Source organism: Mus pahari, chromosome 5 (assembly GCF_900095145.1).
Source record: "Mus pahari chromosome 5, PAHARI_EIJ_v1.1, whole genome shotgun sequence".
Classification (NCBI taxonomy): Eukaryota; Metazoa; Chordata; class Mammalia; order Rodentia; family Muridae; genus Mus; species Mus pahari.
In genome coordinates, this window is record NC_034594.1 from 40,898,160 (window position 1) to 40,921,966 (window position 23,807).

At 37.6% G+C, this 23,807-nt stretch overlaps 1 protein-coding gene across 1 annotated transcript in view; it reads left to right on the top strand.

Annotated features, from left to right (window-relative positions):
- Positions 1–23,807, top strand: part of Pard3b (par-3 family cell polarity regulator beta) — a 976,275-nt gene that overhangs the window by 114,305 nt on the left and 838,163 nt on the right. Inside the window, exon 2 of the mRNA XM_021197960.2 lies at positions 8,028–8,129. Coding sequence (XP_021053619.1) covers positions 8,028–8,129 — 102 coding nt within the window. The remainder of the gene's footprint in view (positions 1–8,027; positions 8,130–23,807) is intronic.

Here is a 23,807-nt window from a genome sequence, read left to right on the forward strand (position 1 = left end):
AAAAAAAAAAAGAATATTTTTATTATCTTTTCAAGAATTTCATACACTTTATTTCGTTCATATTTTTCTTCTCCTATCTCCTTTCAAATCCATCCCCCATTTCATACCTACTTAACTTTCTGTCCTCATTCATTCTTTTTTTTTTTTTTTAAGTGAATTTTGACAAATTGTGCTATTGATACCATCTTGGATATGTGCCCATCCTCTGGAGCATGTTAGGTCTACTATGGGGCACACTCTTAAAGTAAATGGACTACATATGTAGTTTTTGCATACACATGTAGTTTTTGCATGCACTTACATGTGTAGCAATAATCAAAGAAAAAGGCTATCAACTTGAGAATTGGGAGGCATTGTTGGGTTTGAGAGAATATACCTGGGAAGGGCTGGAAGGAGGAAAAGGGTTAATATTAATTAAAAAACATACAAATTTGATGAGTTTAGTGAATATCCCATGCACACTTGTTGAAATGTGTTTTTTGAGCTGTTTTGGTTTCATTATAATAGGCATGTATTTGTGTGTTACTGTGTCTAAAATAAAGAATTGGGTCTGATATGTTAATTATGTTTAAATGATCCTCTGAGTTTTCTCATTGTCTGTGAGGAGTTTCCAAATTTGCATGTATTGTGTATAGTATGATCTTTCTGTCCTTTGACAGGATGCTCACTGCAGCAATGCTATTGAGTATGTACAGGGTGAGAAGTCTTCTCTTCTTGCTGGATTCTGCCTTTAGTAACAATTTTTCCCTAATGTCTCTTGTGTCTGATAATAGTAAGACTGTATCACCTCTCTTTTGATAGGATTATAGAACTTTGAGCTGAAAGTACATTTGCACAAGTACTTACTCACATGTTCCTTATTTTTATAATGTGAGATTAAGTGTCTTGTTACATTCACCAGATATTACTTTGAACCCACAATGAAACCCATTGCACCTTCGTATTTGTGAATTCTTCAGAAGCATAGTTTATGAAAATTGTGTCAGCAATGTTGATCTTGTTTGACTTTCTTCTGAAGTTTGCAGTTAGATAATCTAGATTTTTCTGGGAAAATGAAGGCATGTTTAGAAGGCAATTCAGGATGAATTACAATACCCTTTATATGCACTACTGCCTTGTGGATTGCAGGAACCTTGGTATGCTCTACTTTGTGCCTGAGCTCTCTCCTGCCAGGTGTCAGTGGTTGGGGCCTGCGCTGCCTTCCTAAGCTTATGTGGCCTGGTTAGTGGTTCCTCTTGCTCCGGGTTCATCCTCCCCAGACCTGCCCCACCCTTTCTTGTCCCTGAGTGCCCTGCAAAGCAGCTCTCATTTCTGGCCTTTGAATGAAGAGGAGAATGGCCCCAAAAGATTATGATAGAAGTGCTAAGTTTTTGTGTATATAAATTTTCATAATTCTCCCTCCAATTTCTGATTCCCCAAACTCACCTCTCTATCCTTTCTTTATAGGATTGCCCAATTCCTGCATTCTCATGATTAGGAATTCTGTTTACAAGCTTTTCCCACTTGACTCTCTCACTTCTGCTCAGACAAACTGAAGCAATAAATCTGGGGCCTTCTGTTATCAACCACTGTGCCCTCTAGACTTTGACCTCTGAGATAATACCTGGTACAAAAAGACCCTGGAGCTGTCCTGGTTACTAAGGGTGGCTCATCTGAAGCCCAGTGGAATAACTTTAATCCATGCAATTTTATTTGAATGGGAAAAGACCCATTTCTCCATCTGAGTCCTATGCAATTGTGTCTTGTAAAGTTGTCCTAAAAATACATCCTTTAAAAGATACTTTTAAAATTGCCATACAAACCTATATACTGAGTATATAACCCCATACATTTTTTATATATGAAGAAAAACATTCGATTCTAGTGTTTATGGAGTTGCTGACCTTGAATAAGACAGTTCACTTCTGTTGTCTTCTTCATCTGTAAAATGGACTAACAATTATTTTATGAGGATATTTGAGGATAGATGAGCTAATCATACAAAGCACCTGGTAACTATAGTGCCACGCCACCAGTTACTATGGCATTAAAACAGTGATATCTCATTTGTGAGTTCATGCCATGAAATCTGAAAAGTTCTGCAAAGAGAACTCTGTTTCTTTTCTTTTCTTTTTTCTTTTTACTTAACTCCTACCCTACAGTTGGTTTTGCATTCCAATGGCTATGATAATTCCAGTGACAATTTAAGCTACCAGGAGCCCAGGGGCATTCTTGAGCTTTGTTGGTGACACACTTCAGGCTCCTGTAGTCCTTCAGTCTCTGGGTTTTCATTTTGGGGCTTTTCTCCTTCAAACTTCATGTTACTGCAAACTGTTTTCTTCTCTTCTCCTACTTCTAAGTCTTGACTTAGAGACCTGCATGTATCTCCTGCCTTTGTTCCCTGGAGCAATTTTCCAGAATTTCAGCACCTGGTTTGGCAGTCTACTGTTATAGGCATTTCACATTGGAAGTTATAGGTCTTTCATTCTTAGATTAATATAATTTTTAAAGCCTAAGTCAAATTTTATGTCATATATTCCCAGTGAAATTTCTTTATTAATGTCAATACATGTTTGAAACAATTTCTGTATTTGATCATTGCAAATACTGTGTTACTATCTTGTTCTTTTAATTAATATTTTTATCCAACTTTCTCAAATTCATCCCTGTAGACTGGATTATTTTAGTTTCAAATTCCAGGAAGATTTACATTAAATCTGTGTATTATTAGAAGTAAAGAAAGTACAACATATAGCATGTTGGTTTTCATTACTTTAATGATCCCTGGAGTATAGATAATAAGATTTATTGAATTGCAAAATGAGTACATGCACAGAACTATTTTAAAATAGTATTCATATTTGTTACAGATACATGTACTACATGAATGTAAACTAAATGTCATGATCATGAAAAAAACTACATTAAAGTGACTCAAGGGATCAATTGTGAACCATGTGTGAATCTTTTTATATTTGATTGGTTCTTTTCTGATGGTAATAAAACCATGCAAACAAAATGCAAAATGTTGACTGCAATGTAATGGTTGAAATGTTGACATTCATAAAAGGGTCAGAGTGAATTATGATGGCTGTTGGCTGCTAATTCTGAATCCATACTCTTAAAGTGATCTATGGAATCAGATCTGAATGCCACAGAGACAGAACCATGGTTGGTACATTCCTGTTTATTGATTCTCCCATCTGAGTGTATTAAATGCTCACCTGAGTCTGCTCTTTTACAGCTTGCCTTTTTCCCCAGGGATAGATGTGTGAGCATATAAGCTTACTCTTTTCTTTTTAAAAAAGTACCTGTGTGTGTGTGTGTGTGTGTGTGTGTGTGTGTGTGTGTGTGTTAGAGAGAGATACATACAAAGTGAGGAGAGAGAGAGAGAGACAGAGAGAGAGACTGAGAGAGAGAGAGAGACAGACAGAGAGACAGAGTGAGAGACAGAGAGACAGAGAGAGAGAGACAGAGAGAGAGACAGAGAGAGACAGAGACAGAGAGAGACAGAGAGACATGCACACACACACACACACACAGAGAGAGAGAGAGAGAGAGAGACACACACACACACACAGAGACAGAGAGAGAGAGAGAGAGACAGAGAGACAGAGAGAGAGAGAGAGAGAGAGAGAATGGGTACCATGACACAGGCGTAGTCAGAAGACAGTTTCCGAATACGGTTCCCTCCTTTTACCATGGTTACCATGGGCAGAACTGGGTCATAATTCTTGCACAGCGAATGCTTTTACTTGATGGACTCTCTCACCAGCCTCACTTTTCTGTTGTTGCGTATGTGTAAAATGACTGAATCAATGTGGGAGAGTGATATAAAGTTGCATCTTTTCATTAAAAGTTCAGTACTATTTATTCACTGTTTTTTGTTAAATGATAGCAGATATATCCAACTTCTTGAAAATTTTCCATTTGTATCTATATTCTTTCCATCAGTTGAAGAGTCTTAGTCCTATGCTTTGGTTTCCTGCTGGCCTTAGATTCTGTGACCGTTTTCATGGAAGGAGCACTGTGGCTTTGTAGCCTCTTCTGCAGCTATTTGTCAGCCAGTTTTGTTTTAATGATAAGAAATTCTACTTAATGGTATTATTATTGTTTGGTTGTTGTTGTTTTAACTTTTTCCTATTTTTAAATTAGAACTTAGTTTTCCCCTTCCTTCTGCTTTTACCTCTTATAAGGAAGTAAGGAAGACTCAATGGGTCTGGCAGTTGCTAATGATGATTGTCTAGTTATGGGTGATATGGTCTACGCTTACAAACTGAACCCAAGGGAAAAGAAACCGGTAGCGTTCTTCTTTTAAGTAGTACTATTTAAAGAGACATTTTCAGAATGCTTCCCTTTTTATAGTTATGGCATACTGGTTAATTGTAAAATGGGAATACTGGTTGTAATACTGGTTGTGTCAACAACACGAACTAGAGACATCTAAGAAGAAGGAACCTTATTTGAGGATTTTTTAGATGAGATTGGCAGGTCTGGAGGGCATTTGAGTGATTGCTAACTGAAGCCCAGGTCACTGTGGTCACTGCCGGTCTGGGCAGGTGCCCATAGACTGTATAAGAAAGGTAGCTGCTGGTGAGCCTACGAGCCAGCCAGTGAGCAGCATTCCGCATTGACCTCTTCAGCCTGCCTCCAGCTTCCTACCTCAGGCTCTCTTGATGATGCACGATAGCCTATCAACCAGTGAAACTTTTTACTTTCACAGGTTGCTTTTTCTCAGTTTATCACAGCAACAGCAAGCAAACTAGACCACATGAGTATATTTCAACAACATAATATTAAAAAAAGTTATTGCAGTTAATGAACTTGGACTTCTTTCCTAAGCAGGCGGTATAAAACAGTTTCCTGGGTGGCCTGCCTATGTGAAGACAGTGCTGCTTGTGGCCTACCTGTGTTAGTGTTTGTTTTTTTATTTTATTTATTTTATTTTTTATTAAATATTTTCTTTATTTACATTTCAAATGCTATCCCGAAAGTGCCCTATACCCCCTGCCCCTGCTCCCCTACCCATCCACTCCCACTTCTTGGCCCAGGCGTTCCCTTGTGTTGGGTCATATAAAGTTTGCAAGACCAAGGGGCCTCTCTTCCCAATGATGNCCNATTAGGCCATCTTCTGCTACATATGCAGCTAGAGACACAAGCTCAGGGGGTACTGGTTAGTTCATATTGTTGTTCCACCTACAGGGTTGCAGCCCCCTTCAGCTCCTTGGGTACTTTCTCTAGCTCCTCCATTGGGGGCCCTGTGTTCCATCCAGTAGCTGACTGTGAGCATCCACTTCTGTGTTTGTGAGGCACTGGCATAGCCTCACAAGAGGCCACTATATCAGGGTCCCTTCAGCAGAATCTTGTTGGCATGTGCATTGGTATCTGGGTTTGGTGGCTGATGATGGGATGGATTCCCCGGATGGGGTAGTCTCTGGATACTCCATCCTTTCATCTTAGCTCTAAATTTTGTCTCTGTACCTATATCCTTTCATGGGTATTTTGTTCCTTATTCTAAGGAGGAATGAAGTATCCACACGATGGTCTTCCTTCTTGGTTTTCTTGTGTTTTGCAAAATGTATCTTGGGTATTCTAAGTTTCTGGGCTAATATCTGCTTATCAGTGAGTGCATATCTAGTGACTTCTTTTGTGATTGGGTTACCTCACTCAGGATGATATCCTCCAGATACATCCATTTGCCCAAGAATTTCATAAATTCATTGTTTTTAATAGCTGAGTAGTACTCCATTGTGTAAATGTACCACAGTTTCTGTATCCATTCCTCTATTGAGGGACATCTGGGTTCTTTCCAGCTTCTGGCTATTATAAATAAGGCTGCTATGAACATAGTGGAGCATGTGTCCTTATTACCCGTTGGAAGATCTTCTGGGTATATGCCCAGAAGTCGTATTGCTGGATCCTCCGGTAGTACTCTGCTTGTGGACGTTGTACATCGTGGTGCGCACTAGGCTCCGCACCACGATGTACAACGTCCACAAGCAGGTAGCTGACTGTGAGCATCCACTTCTGTGTTTGTGTTTAGCCTCGGAAGGGGTCCAGGGAGCCGATGTAGTCGGATAGTATTGTCTTCTGTTTACAAACCCAGAGTACTCTTTCTCGACTCCTATTTCCTGCATTTAGCTCATTTTTGCTAACACAATTGCTGTGAGTTGGCACAAGTCTCTGGTTATGGGTCCGAGAGAAGAGTATTCTGTGCTTTGCTTAGTTGACTATGTTCTTACTGCTCATTACTTTGGCTTCTCATCTGGGCAATAGAGGTGGGTATCTCAAGTTTCCTAATAAGTCATTAGGTTTTGCATTTATAATCCTAGAATTAGAAGCAATCGAAAGCCTTATTCTTCCTGGGATTTTCACTCAGATACTCTACTTAAAATACAACATAATTTTGAGATGGTTAAAGCTGAGCGAAGAATTGCTTCTGAGATAAGTCTATCATAGAATTCCTTCACGTTGCATTATTGTAAAGTTGTGTATTTGGGCATCACCTCTGTCAACTTCCATATAGATGCTGTAAAGAATTATTATTTACTAGCCAGCCCAAGCTTTTCTCCAGGGGTCACAGGGAAAGCTGTATGGCAGTCATTCCTATTAGCTTTTGTAAACTCACAATTGCATTCTGTGGGTTCTGTTAGCTCTTACTCTTAATAAAGATTCATTTGATAAGGCTTAAAGCTTCATCCAAGGAGGATTTTCAACTCCTTTTAGAAACTGGAATTTGTTCCTTTACCAAGGTATTTATTTATTTATTTATTTATTTATTTATTTATTTATTTATATTTAGCTTAATATCTTCTAAGAATCATAGAATCAAGTTGATTTTAGTTTGGTTATTCCTTAAGATCTCTACTGATACTTGAATTCTCTTCATTCATTGGTTCATATTCCTTCCTCATTGCTAGCATTCCTTATTTTCTTTTTCTGGAATAGGTAGTATACAAATAATTGAAATAGATAATATCATCATTACATTTAATATCAGGCTATTGTGTTTTAAACTAAGCATTTAAAAATGATTGTTCAAAATAATCTAAGTCATAAGGTCAGTTTAGAAAACACCATGTTACTCTGGGCACAGCTACCCAGAGAATATCTTGTGTGAGAAATGGGAATGGAGCTGGAGCTTTTCTCTGGGCCCCATTAACACGCTGAATCCGAGAAGGCACAGCGAGCATGGGAAGTTAAAAAGGCAAAGGGATTGGTGTGGTGACACCCTCCCCCAATTCCAATTCCACTATGATTTGCTGAAGTTAAAGCTGGGAGAGTTACATATTTCTACTTTGGAAATTTTATATTATAGTTTGACCTATCTGAAGTTGAGGAAATACCTTCACAATTATTCTGTAGAATATTTTTGGCATTACTTAAGTTTCAAGATGCTTTTCAGGTTGGTAGTTCATTTTCTGCATAGTAATTTAATTTCAGAAATATTTATTAGGTGGGTAGTCCTTACGTTAAATAGGATAAAAGTGGTAGTTATTCATACAAAAGACCTTTGTTTTGTGTTAAAAGTTTATTGGTGTTCCAACTTGACACAACTCTAGATATATGTGAGAAGAGGGACTTTGATGGAGAAAAATGTCTCTATAAGATTGGCCTGTAGGGTAGCCAGCAGTACTTTCATTGCTTATTTATTACTGTAGGAGGGCTCAGCTCATGGAGGGTACCTTCCTCTGGGGCAGGTAGTTCTGAGTGAGGTAAGAAGCAAGCTATGGCCGAGAAAGCTCTGGGGAGCAAGCCAGTAAGCAGCTCTGCTTCCCAGTCTCTACTTCAGGTCCGGCTTCCAGACTTCCAGACTGAGTTCCTGCCTTGACTTCCTTCAGTGACCAATTGTGTCTGAGAGTTGTAAGATGAACTAAACTTTTAACTCCTCTCTTTAGTTTTGGATATGGTATTTTCTCATAGCAGTAGAAACCATAATTACAACAATCATTATACCGTATCTTTATTGAGATTATTTATCTCCCTTAAAATGTGTCTTACTTTGGTAAAAATAGATTGAGTCATCAGATTTACTTGTTCCACCACAGGATCCTGGATACTGGGTGAAGATTCATCACTTAGAATACACAGATGGAGGAATCCTGGATCCGGATGATGTCTTAGCAGATGTTGTTGAAGACAAAGATAAGGTAGATGACTCTGAACACTTTCTTCATTTTCCTATACCAAGCAGCCATTCGCTTTCTTAACAAACTCATATGTCAGTTATTATTAAAAGATAGCATCTGTTTCAGTTTCACCTGGACAGCTCATAAATCAAAGTTCTTCATCAGATGTTTACCTGAAGTTTGTCGAAGTTTGGGAACTTGTTTGTGGTGGCATAATTAGCAGATTCTTCATTCTCAAGAGCTCCCAATACATCTCAATAAATTAGTGTCAGCTACAGAGGCTGTTGGAGCCACTGCTGCTGTTGGCTCTGGAGTTTATTCCAGACAGTTGCTAAATATTCATCTTAATGCCCAAGGTTGGAACGTGTTTTGTGTTTTACACTGGATAATATAGTAGGGTAAGGATGACTCCTGAAGAGCCACAGAGTAGGTTTTTCTCAAAGTAGATGGCACACTGTATCCTGTGTATGTCTTTCTTTCATGTTAATCCTTACCCTGAAACAAAAGAAAAGCATTGCACTGTTGATCCGTTAAAACTGTTCTTTTAATTATTTGGGAATAATTCATCACAAATGTAGCATTTTAATGGAATTTTGCTTCTTACTACTTTGATAAGGTATAAAAGGAAAGCATCCCATGGCAATATCCTAGATTATTGTCATTGAAACACACTGTTTAATATGAGCTGTGTTGTCCTCAGTAACAGAACTGCTTCCAAGATTTCTTCTCTATAACATTAGCACTGTTTATTTTTATTTGTGGCATGTTTCTCTCCCCCCTTCCTCCCTCCCTCCCTCCCTCCCTCCATCCCTCCCTTCCTTCCCCCTCTCTTATTCTGTGTGTGTGTTTAAACTTACGTTAATCTTTGCAAACATCGTTTTGTATTTTGTGTTTCTTTTGACACTTGGCTTGACTTACTTATATGGCAGTCAGGCACATGTTAAGCAAATTGTGTTTCTAAGTAGATTGCCAACTCCTAGAAGGCAGGGCCTGAAGATCCTTTCCTCCTCTGTGCTTCTTATGCTAAGATATCTGGTAAGGAATCTAATGACAGTTCTTTTGTTGTGGTTTCATTCTAGCTAATTTGATTGACCATGAGATCCAGAACTTCCCTCACCCAAGCCTCCAGAGTGCTGAGTTTACAGCCTGAGCTACAGTGCATAGTTACAGTGTTTTATGATTTCCCCCTTATAACACCAAAGGATGGCCACTCACTTTCCTTTTCCCAGTTCACTTTCTGCTTCTTCCCTGGGAACACCTTCCTTCTCTGAGATTGTTGAGATATTTGGCTTGATTTTTAATGATGAAGGCAACCTGCATCTCAAATTCCACTGCCAGTGTGTTCATACAAAAAGCAAGAAAATGCTACATTAAAGAAAGGGTAGAAGATACCAGCTCATCCTGGCCTTATTCCAAATCCCATTTCAGGAAGGGAAATTCTGTTAACAATACCTGAAGAGATCTGTCCGATGCAGCACTTTCCTCTGATGCATTCTTTCAACTGTTTCTGCAAAGCTTTTTCAAATCATAGCTTGTATCTTAGGCACAGAAATAGCCTTATTATGTGTGTCTTTTTAAATGGGACTTAACACCGCTATTAAATACGGAGACAAGGACATAGTCTGTTAAGACCCTAGCAGAGGATCCATATATGTTAGCTACAGCTTTCCTCTTAGTGCACATTCATGGCTCTCCATGAAGCCTGCCATTGTGCTACACAATCGATAAGGATTTGCACTTTTTGTGTTGCCTGAAGAAGAATCACTCAATTTTCTTCCTTTTGTTAAAATAGGAAAAAAAATCAGCGAAAAAGAGAGCTATCTTATTTTTCCTGGAAGCAGAGCCCACAAAACTTGTTTCTCTTACTTTTGTCAATTCACAGTAAGTAGTAATTTCAACTGATGGTTAGTGGACCTCCTGTTGGCTATCAAACCTGCTCAAGAAGACTGGAGGCACAGTTGGGCTTTTATGTGTAAATTACTTGGTGAATACTCATTCACAGATGGAATATGGACAGAGAGCAGGCACAGAGAAGATTGGCTGGGTGTGAAGACTCATGCTCAAGTCATAACACTTGCATTCCTGGGATGGGCTACCCGCAGGGGAACTGGCAATGGGGGCTGTAGATAGGCTGGAACCAAATTCTGGAGAAGCCAAGAGCCCAACAGCAATTACAGTCCAAAAGCAGTGTCAGCTGTGGTCTCTGTGCTTATGGAAAATCAGTGCAGTTCAATAAAGGCTAGAAACAAGAGGTGGAATGATTTGATGGAAAATTAGAGAAAGATCTAATTGATTTACTTAGTTTGATAAAGAGATGACTTCTAAATCCCATGGTCTTGTTACTCAGTATTAGACTCTTAAAACAGTAACTCACATTGTGAATTGTTGGCATGGTTAAAAAAGACAACTACAACATAAAAATATGTAAAAAATGAAAGTACATAATTTTTATGAAAATTGAATTGCTTCCGTAACCATACATACATATGATATATATACCCTAACCCTAACCTCTAACCCTAACTGTAATATATATATATTACAGTATATATATATATATATATATTACAGTATATATATATATATATATACACACACACACACACACATACATGTATACATATACATATGTGTGTGTGTATAGTATAGTATAGTATACCAGTACCAGAAAATTTCTTTATTTACTTCTAGGTTTTACAGATGGGAAGGGCTAAACTTGAAGGCAGTTCAGGAGCTCTTGACTTGCACAATGGGCCTTGACCCTTGAATACCATGTGCTGTCTCATGTTCAAGTACTACACTATCAGCTCAGCTTTGTCTCTTGTATTTGGTATAAGTACTTGTTAGGCATAAGATTTTTGTCTGCCTTACCCTCAGGTTCAACAATTTGTTCAACAACAAAATGTTAGTGTAGTGTTAGTGTAGAAGAGTTATGTGTTTAGTGTCCCTTGCCGTCTTTAAATGATATGATACTATTATTACGATATTTTCATGTACATGTTTTGATTTAAGTACTAAGTTGTTTGAGATTAAGTACTGAAACACCAAAGAAACTAACTTAATATATACTTTAATAGTTTCAAACAAATCTTATAAAATTTGTTTTAAAGTTATTAAATTGCTCAAAATAGTCTTATAAGGATATTTGATTAATATGACACAACATTTGGATTAAGATATTATTATTATGTGAGAAATGAAATGCCAGCAGGACTAAATTTAGAACAAGAACACACTGTCTGATAACACACTCGTTATTCAGGGATCTCAGCATACTCAAAGAGAGACTCTTGTGCACAGTGAATGAACTAGTGACCTAGTCAGACACGCTGCCACTTGCTTTCTGAGAGCACTCTGTTGCCCTCTAGTGGATGGCACAGCCACTTAGAAACCAGCTCAGAAAACAGTTTGAAATCTGACACTCCTCCAGTTAGAAAATGTCTTTTGTCTTTTTAGTATAGATCCCAGATCAGAAGTGGATAGTAAAGGGAGAGTTTATACATACATATCTGTGCTCTCTAAGCTTTTCACGAATGGCCAAGGACATTCTTTGCATTCATAGACCTTGTTTCTATTTTTGACTTTCTCACTTCCTTTTTACTGACTGAAAAGTTGATGGCTGATTGTACTAAGATATATGTGACTTTAGTGTGCAATTAGACAAGTCATGGTGTATGTTGTGTTTTGCTTGGGAAGTGTTGGTGCTACATTAATCTTTTTTTTTTAAAAGATACTGAATTATAATTTTTTACAATCCTGGGATATTTTTGAACACTTAATTTATTAGTGATACTTCTACCTTAACATAAAACATTTGTTTTAAATCTATTATATTTTCTTAAATAATAATATAGTGAATTTAATTCTGAAATGTTTACATTTTGAGGGGATCTTGAAGTTATGATGTGCCTAGAAGTTTAACCAGTGCTCAGAAAGAAATGCAAAAGCTTGTAAGTGAGGAAAGAAATGCTTCTGCTTACGAAGGCTTATGACACGTGCTTCAAGATGACTTTCTGCCTACAGAGTAATAAAATTATAGAATTTTAGATCCAAAGTATAATCATCCTATGGACTAACTTTAACATCTTCCTAAACAGGAAATGTCTTAACCAGGGAAGTCTCTTGGACTCCTGGACACCATGACAGGAAATGTCCGCACCAGGGAAGTCTCTTGGACCCCTGGACGCCATGACTGTGACTTGTGGCTGGTTTCTTTCCAGAGTTCATTTTTGCATTCCCTCTTGACATTCCGATCGAAGCTGCTGTTGAGGGCTGACTTCCGCCAGAGGCTTGCCCTGCGTTCTCTTTTCTCTCCTGTCAATAGAATATCCTTCTTCTAGTCTTTAAGACTAGAACTCATTAGCTTTTTCAAAGTTTTAATCATATGAGCACAGTTTATTTTTAATTCTTTTTTCATGTTTTTTATCCCCATCTTTGCATTTCCAGAGATAACATTTTTAATAAATAAAATTCCAGACTAAGGGTATGGCAACTGTTGGGAATGATCCTCTCTTTTCTTGGTTCTCTTACCTGTATAGCTTTCAGCAAGTTAGCCCCTTTCTTTGTGTCATGGCTTTCTCATGGGTAATTGAAGCTAAAACAATTCAGTAATTTTATGTTATACTATATCATGTGTGATAAATAATCTAGCCACAATACAAAGCCAAATGCTCAGGAGAATAACTGTTGGGTTCTATTATGTTACGTTACATATTATATTTAGCATATAATTATCAAAGTAAGAAAGATTGGATTTGCATTATTTTAAATGTATTGCTTAAAGCATATCCCATCTAGGAATGTGGTTTGCAATCTGTATTTACAGATTTAGAATCTCTGGATTCAAACAGCTGTGAATCAGAAGTACTAAGAAAAAAATTCCAGAGAGTATCACCGACTTCACTTGTGTTTGCCCTGTGTCAGGGTTACACTGGATGTGTATGTAAGCACACCCCACCTCACAGGTCTTCAGTCTCTCTCCAACATTCGTTCCACCATTGTTGTCTGGAAGCCTAGGATGGTTGTCCCATAAGATGTTGGCCTTACGTCTCCTTGGCTTTAACATATGATCAATACAACAGCTGCTTATGCAATAATTATGCTCTGTTAGCTATGCTTAGTAATGTGTCCATGCTTGAAAGTACATATATAAAGGACATATGACTCATATGCAACTTCTTGTCCTGTTAGGGATGCGGGCATCTATCCATAGAGGTTGGTGTCTGAAGGACATCCTGGGACCAGCCACAGTGGATGTTAATAGGCATCTGTACTTGAATGAAGTACAACTCTCATAGGTTCTGTTATGAGTCCCTGGAATACCCACCTCCCCCCAGCTGTCTGAAGCATGCTAAATAGCAACAGTAGTAAAGCTATGATTTCTTTCTTACATGCACCTCCTACCTGTTCTATGCTTCCAGTGTTTTACTTGTTTAGTATGCCTGTTGGTCCTTGTGCCTGGTCTCTGATAATTTAGGACACATACATACATTTACATATATATGCATGTATAATATTATATGTAATTATATAATTTTGACATATTACTTATTATGTATTATTTATACACACACACACACATATATATATATATATATATATATATATATATATATATATATATACATCATACATGCATACATACATATTGGTTGATAGTTTTGTTCATTGCTTGTTTCCAGTGACTGTAACTGTCCCTATCCCTTCCTTATTATTCAGATAATGTAAAAAGAATGAATGAACACTTTCCAATGTTAAATAATTTGATCACTCAAAATTTCAATTGTTCACTGGTAAAATGAGAGTGATAAATAATCTTAGTTTCACAGGGAAAGATAGAAGTTATTTATATATATATATATATATATATATATATATATATATATAATATACTTGTACCACTTCCTTATTTTTTATCAATCTTTCAATATCCAGGTCAAACTATTTTTTAAGTCAGTGTTTTTAGATCACCTCAACCCCAAGTGGCTTTTGGAGCACTCTAACTTCATATACATAATTAATACTTTAGTATAAGCATTAATATTTGACCCTTGGCATTTTGAAAATTTTAATTTTATTTATTTATTTAGCTTGCATTCTAAAGCCTTAGTTTTGTCTCCTCAATTCCTTGCATGTTTGCATAAAAGTGGGATGGTTTTTAAAGTTATTTTTTAGCACCTTGACTTAGTATGGGTGTTGTTGTTGTTGTTGTCAATGATGATGATGATGATGATGATGTTTTTGCTTCTTTGACTGGATCTCAATATGTAGTCCAGGTTTGCCTGCAAACTACTATATATACTAGGCTGGCCTTGAACTCACAGAGACTCACTTGCCTCTGCTTCGTAAGTGCTGGGACCAAAGGTATTTGTACCACACCCTAGTTATACTTTGGTTTTAATAAACATCTTTGGTTTTAGTCACTGATAAAGTTGAAACTAAAATTGAGAGTTTCTAATTCTCTACCTTTCTTTTCTAGGAACCTATGTTGTCCCCTTAAATATTGCAGTAGGAAGCAGTGTGCAGGCATGTACCAAGCCCAGAGGAACACTCTGCATTAATACTTTTGTGACCTTACTATGGCAAAGATATATGGTTTTTGGAGATAGTAACTACAGCTACCATAATCCTGATGATGGCCAAGTCAAATATGGTCTCCCCAGTGCCTTCTGCAATTTACCTGGTTGGCATCTATAGCATGTGTATACGTGTACACGTGAATGAGAGGCAAGGGGAGCGTCCCCGCGGGAAGCATGTAGGTATCTAACTGCTGTGGTTCAGCTTTGCGGTTGCTCACGGCAGCAAAGCAAGAGTTTCCTCAGAGGCCAGAAGGGATCATCAGGCCTGATGCTACTGCTCATGTAGCTGCTTCCTGTAGAAGCAAAAAGTAAATAAAAAATGTTTGCAAGAATGCAAATATGACAAGGAAAAGATCCAGTCACATTTGAGATCACAATAATGCTCTATTTAGAGCCAAAAAGCAAGTCAGAGAAAATGAGTCAAGGAACCTAACCTTCATGTCACAGTGTGCCCATAGCCATACGTTGTCTTGCTGGATACTGCCCTACAAATTTTCTCTCTCACATTAGTTTCTCTTGACTTGTCCCCATAAGTATATATATATGCCAAGATTAAAGGTCAGTCAGTCTCTGTAGAAACATGCATGTTATGTAAGTTTCAAATTACAATTGCACTATGCTGTTTTAAATTATATCAAATAGAAGACTGCAGGGTTTACAAAACATCCTCTGTTAAAATACAAATACCTGTAGGGGTTAATTGGTAACCCATCAATTATGAATTAATTAGACTGTATTCCACTAACACCTAGCAGGATTTAACCTCATTAGAGGTAGGTAGTTACCTCACAGAGGACTGGGTAGTTACCTTGCAGAGGACTGGAAGAAGGTAGGATGGTTCTGTTTTTCTCGATATTCCAGCATTCCTCATTTACAAACGTTCTCTCTTCTAAGGTCAACTATCACTGCTTCAACTGCCCTGAATTAAATTAAGCAGTCACATTTAGGACTATGTTGAGCCAAATAAATAACTTTTGTTCTTAGCAGCACTGGGAAATATTTATGGACATGTTTCCTTGTAGACTGGAAGGAACCTGCCATGATGATGTGAGCAGAATAAGCCATCCAGGAACTGGAGCAAGGCTTAGAAGGAAGGCTACCTATGTCAAAGGACCTCAGAGTCCTATCAAGGAGATACCCAGGAGGAGTCAACTAGAGAAGGGTAGGATGCTCCTTAGAAACTGAATGAGTAAGACAAGATACTGTCAGTGTCACATTCAGACAAGGAGCGGCAGACAGTCGTGGAGGGAGGACAGTGCTGTTTCCTTCTGATAACTCGTAATCTTTAAAAGTGTGTGTGTGTGTGTGTGTGTGTGTGTGTGTGTGTGTGTGTGTGTGNGTGTGTGTGTGTGTGTGTGTGTGTGTGTGGGTACTTAATGAATGAAAGTAGGTTTTAAGAAATGGGCAGATGTATTTTTAAGAGGTGCAGATGAGGAGCAGGGCCATAAAGGATAATATCTGTTTTAGGAAAGAATAGACCTCAAGGAATGCATTAGGAAGTTATAAAAACAAGGCAGCTAAACACACTAACCCCTGATACAAAGAGCATACAAAGAGGATACGTGCATCCTGAGACAGGCCAAAGAGGATGCTGTTCAATGGTGAAAAATTACTTATGGAGCCTAGCAAACTGTCCAGTTTCTTGGAAGTTTCATGAAGATGTATGAGCTGTGTAACAGTCTGATAGGAGTAGCATCTGGTAGGCTTTGAGTATCATGTGGTAGGCTTTCTACTTGGCTCTGACTGGTTCTTTTGTTCCTAGGGCTCTAATATTCTATATTATTAATAAACTGCACAGAGACAAACAGGCGTTAAAGGCTGCCCTTGCAACTGAACTAGTATTTGTAACACTTCTATGAGGTGCCTTTTTCAAGTTTTGTATAAATGTCTGAATTTATGAATACATCTTAATAAGCAAGAATATCCAATTCTCTTAGTCTTCTACATTATAGTTGTTTGAAGCTCTCTAAGCTATGATTTTTTAGCTTAAGAAGAGAGTATGTCTTTTCCATTATAGGAATCTAGACTCTTCACTTCGGGAATCATGACTGGATTTCTGAACTTACTACTGACAGTTTGAACATTTCAGGTTCTCTCTTTAGATTTCCTTCTTTTGATGTTACCAATCAGTTTTGAAAGATCAAGTGACATCCTCCAAGCAATAAAGAAGACAACCCTCCTGTGTAGACTTCAATTGGAGATAAACAGCACAAAGCAAGTTCAGTTACAACGTCTTTAATAATGTCAGCCTAAAACATGGTATAGTTCAAATATGGGTATCTGTGCAATCTTAACAATAAGCTAATTAGAATGACGGGAAAAGAGTCTCATGTAAGATGATCTTTCACAGTCCGAATCTCCGAAATACCCAGACACATAAAACCTGAAGGGTCTCATAGCTCTTAGTGGGTCATGGTGTTAGAACTTCTAGATTGACAGCTTAGTGTGGCCAGTGCATTCAATCTAAGAGGAAGCTAGCATATGAGAGTATAAGGCGATTTTCTAAATAGGCCACCTTTTAAATGGAAATTATACCAAGCCTGCATTTGCTTATGTGAAAATGAAAGTGTGTACTGCTGTCAATGATGAACAAAGGAGGGAGACATCTTAGTTCAGAATCTCAAAACAAAAGTCTCAGAAATGTCTTTGGTTCTCTAGCCAAAAGTACCAAGAGTAAGCTCTGGTGTCACAACTCCCATGTGTAGCTCAAACTCCTTTTAGACCATTGGTTCTCAGTCTATGGTAGCGCCCCTATGGGGGAGTAGAAGATCCTTTCACAGGGATTAACTAAAACCATCAGAAAACATATATATAAAGTAGCAACAAAATAATCTTACAGTTGGGATTCACCACAACATGAAGAACTGTATTAAAGGGTTATAGCATTAAGATGGATGGGAACCATAGCCTAGGGCCTAGTTCCTTCTGGGCACCGGCTTTGAAACTGCATTTCAAGATCTTCACAGTAAAACTCGGTTGTGCTTTTTTTCCACTTCTATTCCTTCTCCTAAGTGTTTTAAGGTCTTCAGTCTTGAGGGGAAAATGTTACAGTAGCCTTGACTACAGATCCATTGAAGCATTAAAGAAATATGTTTTCCTGGTCAAAAGAATGATACTTATTTCTGACCTTGAATGGGGACTTGACATTTCTATCTGTGTATGCATGTGTACACATACATGTATATACATTTGCGTGTTAGGTTCTGCTTATGAAAGGAACAGGTGTTTTTTGTCTTTCTCATTTCAGATCACCTTACTAAGTACCATACTTTACAGATTTATCCATTTTGCTGAACATTTCATTTTTCTTTATAGCTGAGTAAAGTCCATGGTGTGTCTGTAGCACACAACCACTCCCCATTCAGTGGCTGACAGACATCTAGACTAGTTTTCTTTTCTTGATGTTATGAATAGAGCAATAGCATGTGCAGGTATGTCTGGCAGGACGCGAAGGCCTTTGGGTGTGTGTCCTGGGGTGGTATAGTTTATCCGTATGGAGGAAGAACAATCCTACTCACCGCTGGTTGCTTATTAGTGCAGTCATTACAGAAAGTAGTATAGATTTTTATCAAAACAAAACTAAGACTGTTTGTCACCCTGCTATACCTATGGGGTCTGTTCCCTGGACTTTGGAATTTCTATTTTTACATAGGTGAAATATGTGTGAATAAACTCAAACTGCTGAGATTTCCCTTCAGCTAGACTCAATCTTATTTACATGAAGAAACTGCAAACTATTGGAAGCAAACAATTTTTTTCTTTAAAAAAATAAAAAAGCAAAAGTAAACTGCCTTAAAAGTTTGCCGGGAAAGATGACAATTTTGCAATCTCTCCCTAAATTTGTGATGGTGACAGCTCTGGTGTTCCAATGTCCCCTCAGAGATTAGCATCTTTGATTGATTGATTGATTGATTGATTGATTGATTTCCAGATCCTCTTAGAAAAGAGGGGCCTTTAGGTCCCATGAAGGTTCTATGCCCCAGTATAGGGGAATGCCAGGACTGGGAATGGGAGTGGGTGGGTTGGGGAGCAGGGGGAGGTGAGAGGGGATAGGGGATTTTCAGAGGGGAAACTAGGAAAGGGGATAACATTTGAAATGTAAATAAAGAAAATATCTAATTAAAAAAAAAGAAAAGAAAAGAGGGGCCTTGACTTGATGGCTCTCTCTTTTACTATTTAGCTGTGGAATCATGAGGAAAAGTTGGGAAAAGCGATATCACTATGTCCCTGATGTAGCAAGGGCAACCCAGAAACTCCCAAGGAACAGTTGGCCCTGGATGGGGTGGTTATAGAAAAATTCCTGTTCTCCAAGAAAACAAGAAGTCCAATTCTTTAGACACTGGGAACATTTGTGCTTATATGTGACATAGTCAATGTGTCTCATACTCAAGTAATGTAAAAAATGTTATCCCTTCTTAATATGACATCAAAACCATATTTGTTCTTTTCTGATGTGGCTACATAACAATTAAACCTAGGGTTCTTTGAAGCAGCTACAGAACTTTCCTTTTATTCCCTCAAGGACAAAGTATAATTTGGAACTGAGGTCAAGTGGATGATACACCAGAAGAATTTGTAAATACCATGTAAGTGTTGAGGTGGGTAGATGGACTTGATTAGTGAGAAGAAGTCATTTGAAGAATCAGTGACCTGGTGTTTGACTATTTTTAAATGGCTATGATGAACATCAAGAAGTAACAGGGAAAAATACGCATAAGACAGTGATAGAAAAAATATTAGGGTGGTGTTTTTTTAGGAAGACCTGATGTCAGGGGTATAAATAAGCTATACAAACATCTCTTTCCCAAATAGGAACTTCTATTTAAGTAAGTTAGGCATTTAATTGTAATGACTGAACATAATGAAGGAAATATCCTCCGCTCTACAGAGACTTCAATCTGAAATGAATCGCGTATTCACATATAGTAAACACACAAAGCCACCCTATTTAGACAAATTAACTTTAAACATTAGAATTGTGTATACATTTTTATGTGTATAGATTGAAATCTGTGCAATTTTCCTACTTTAATATTGTAAATTTATATTTAAATAGAGGAGAACTTTTAAAATCTTGAAGGTAGTATTCCTTAAACCTTTTCTATTGTTTGGAAGTCAGAAGCTGAAACTGAATACCAGATTGATTGAAAAGAGCGTTTGGCCTAACACATTCCCCGATAAGTTTAATTTAACACACTGCTTTGGGGTTTTTAAACTAAATATTTCCCTCTTAAATGGAGAAATGTTTCTTGTATGCAAGTACAGTATCTGATAGCCTAAGGTTGTCAAGAGTAAATATGGGGAATTTAAGATTTAAACTTTTTTTTTTTTAATGGAAAAGGTAGTTTTGAACAGTGAGAATTACTATGGTAGAAATACACTGGGCACTGTTTTGACAGTAGTGTACTTCTTAAGAAATAAACACCACAAAGGCTTTAAAATTAGCTAGTGTCTCCATATAAGGAGAGGAATGCAATGCTGGATTGAGTTTTTGACACACAATCTTTTATTATGACATCAGGTTGATTAATATCTCAGCCAAATCATTGTTTTAAAATACCTTCGTTCTCTGTCCATTAGCTGTGGAGCAGAAAGCACACATAAAAGCTGGCATCTGCATCGTACTCCTGACCAATTACTTTGGGGCAATGCCAGTATTTTGGTTATAGTGTTTACAGTCTGAATGACTTAGGAATTCATCTCAGTCAAAACAGTTACAAGGCTATCCTGCTGGAGCTAAGCTGCACACGGAATGTTGGGTTACTTGTTAAGAATAAATTGTGAAACACTTTTGAGCACAAGGTGCCTGTCTGATTTTTTCCTTTCTTTTCTTTATCTAAAATTATTACTTAGTAAATGTCAAAATGCTTTAAATGTAGAACAATACAAGAATGACTACTCAGCTCATCTAATGAAGCCCAGCCAAAGTAATTATTACCCAAAGATGGACATATACATTTCTTTTATGTGCATAATTAAGAAAGCACATACATAATTAAATTAATACAGTTTTTGAATTAACATAATTTTGTCATTGTTTATATTCAGATTTTATCACACACTATTTGTTTGTTGGTTTGTGTAGGGTGTATGTGTGTCTGTGTGTGCCATATCCTGCCGGTGGAAGTCAGAAGACATCTTGTGGGAGGAAATTGATTCTCTCCCTCTACCTTGTAGGTCCTGGGGACTGAATCAGCCATCAGGCTTGGTGATCAGCAGCTTGCTGCGCCATCTTGACGGCATGTCTATTGTTTGAAAGATGATTTCAGATATGGACATTGCATTTCATCCCCGTTTACACTTTTAGCATCCTTCCTTTGCTTTCTGTTTGAAGAATCTGTTTGATTCTGACCAATAAATACTCTACTAATTGTAATATTAAAACAATATATTTTTCAGAAAAAAAGATGAGGATTTAATCATATTTTTGAGAGTAGGATATTGGAGTGGTGTGTGAGGTGTTAGGGGAACAACAGGGGATGGCTGGCATATGAATGATTCGGTCCATGTATGAAATTAGAATAAATAGAACTTACCAAAGAGCAAATTAAAAATTTTAAAAACTCATAGGAAATTTTTTTTAAATGTTGGTATTTTAGGCACCTTAAATATGGCATGGACTCCTATCAAAAACTCCAGTTAAATGAGCATGGATGCTGTCATACTGAGCAGGGGTTGGAATAGTTCTGATCACTGCTCTGATGCTGGGTAGAACAAATTCCATTTCTTCTTCAGCGCTATTAGTAAAATGTTAGGTCTAGTTGCTTTTTAAACATTTTTCCTTGAAAATACATGGGAGAGATTTAAAAACAAACCTAATTTTATTTAATCTTGAAAATCTATTTTGTATAAATGTAATTTTGCACACTTAACTTTTCCTTTATTAATGCCACAGATTAAATCCCCTTTTACTTTTATTTATTATTCAATATAGTATTATTAATTCTCTGAGAGTTCATAGGGTGCATTGTGGTTGTATTTACAACTACGCACTCCTCTTAGGAGGGACCGTCCTACCCTCTCAACTGCATATCAATTACATTATCTTTTTTCTAATCCAAAAAGAAATATGTGGGGCATGACTTCCTCTGAAGTAGTAGTTTTAAAATGTATCACTGAGAATTTCATATATGTATATGATATACTTCTATTCCTGAGTCCAATTAGTGCCGTCCATATGTGCATGACCATAGGGCTGTGTACCAGAACATGGGCAACTACTGGGAACCACAACCCTGAAGATATCTCACTCTCCTCCCTGGCAGACATCAGCTGCTTATGTCTTCTTCCTCATGATGCTCACATAGTCCCTCATAATGAGGTTGTTGACTGGCTTGATCTCGTGAAGGTCTTGTGTAGGCAACATGAGCTATGATGCTCATGGGTACTCCAGCCCTGTTACATCCCGAAGACAATGTTCTGAATCATTATGGAGTGTGTGTAGATGATACAGGTACTTCTCATGAAAGAGATGGGAGGAGGGAGATGTTGGGCTAGGCGGCCAAAAACGTGACAGCTAATTATTTCTGTTGCCTTATGCTCTTGAAGAAAAATGTAATATTATGAATTTCTTTACTTTTATGAATGTTTTAATTTCTGTAGAGCTGCCATGCATTATTCAAGATTATAAAATGATTTGAATTTCAGGAGCAGGCAGATTTTCTGATGAGGATTTCAAGCTGTGTAATTATGAAACCCATATAGGTTAAAAGTTCAGAACTCGTTAGCTTAATCATTTAAAAATAACCAATTTATAAGTGTGGCATTTCATTTTAGAGGGACACAATTACAATATATCTGACTAGAGGACCCCTGGATCCTGTCTGATACAGAGAATGTTCATCCGGCACACTGCACAGCTCATTCTATAACATTACATAATTTATAAAGGAAGTCCATATTTTTATGGAGGTAAATTGGATGTCATAATGTGAAGCAAACTTCTAGTAATCTTTTTAACACTTTTGTTGGCTCTTTAAAAACTCAAGGAAATTAATAAAATAGTGCAAGTATCAAAATAGTCTGCTGGGGCCTGGTGCATGTGTCCGAGTGGACAGTAGTCTGCGTGTGTCTGAGTGTACAGTGGTCTGCTGGAGTCTATTTTGTGTGTCTAAGCAGACAGTTCAGGAAATGTCTTGCAAAGGACAGGTGTCTCAGAATGAATGCGAGGAAATGAATGTTCTGCCCTGAAGAGCGTGTTGGTAAAGGGGTGTTTGCCTACAATGTAGCAAACCACACACAGCATAAGGCTCACCATCAGCTAAGTGTAGGGTAAGTCTGAGACTCTGTAGTATTTTAACATGTCCTTTGTTTTGGCACCAGTGCTTTTGTCCATCTCCAGACCTCGCATCACAAGAATATGCTTAAAACTTGAGGAGAGCAGTGCAGCTGTCACAGAGGATGTCTAGATTACTAGAGATGCTTGGAACCTTTAAAGCTTTTGAACTTTCGAAACATGTAAAAATAAACTTTGAAATTATAGCTGAAGTTACATCAGGTGAAGCCCATGACAGTCACCTTGGAGTGGAAACTCTTGCCTAGTCTTGCCAATGCTGTGTGGGGTGTGCTATGCGTCTATGAGAAACTGTTTCTCTGAGATGTGATGGTATTGAAAGGAAAGCTGTATTCAGGTGAAAACAACCTTCATAAGGAATTGTTTGTGGTGATTAAAAATGCAACAATCACCAAACAGTTAAAGATGAAAAATAGAATGTGGTATTTATGAGAATTTTGACTGGCGTGAAGATTTTAATGCATATTACCTTGCTTTGCTAATCAACGTGATTGAGATGCACGTGCCTGTTAAATAGAACTTGCTCTTGGCTTCTGGTTATCAGAGATTTCACATTTATCTTCCCTTCATTTGAATGCTACATAAACCTCTCTGAACCTGAGGGGGTCACTCTCTTTTTCTCTCAGTTGGGTATGGAGAATAGATTTTTTTCTAATGCTTGGAGAATGATAACAAAAAGGAATCTTTTTATTGGTTCATTTCATGCTTGGTGAGATTCCAACTGTCAAAACATTATAAAAATTTGAACCCAGAGGCACATTCCATCACCAGAGTACTAATTACTGCAGAGAACCAGAGCGAGTCATTATGTAGCAGTATTTATTAGCG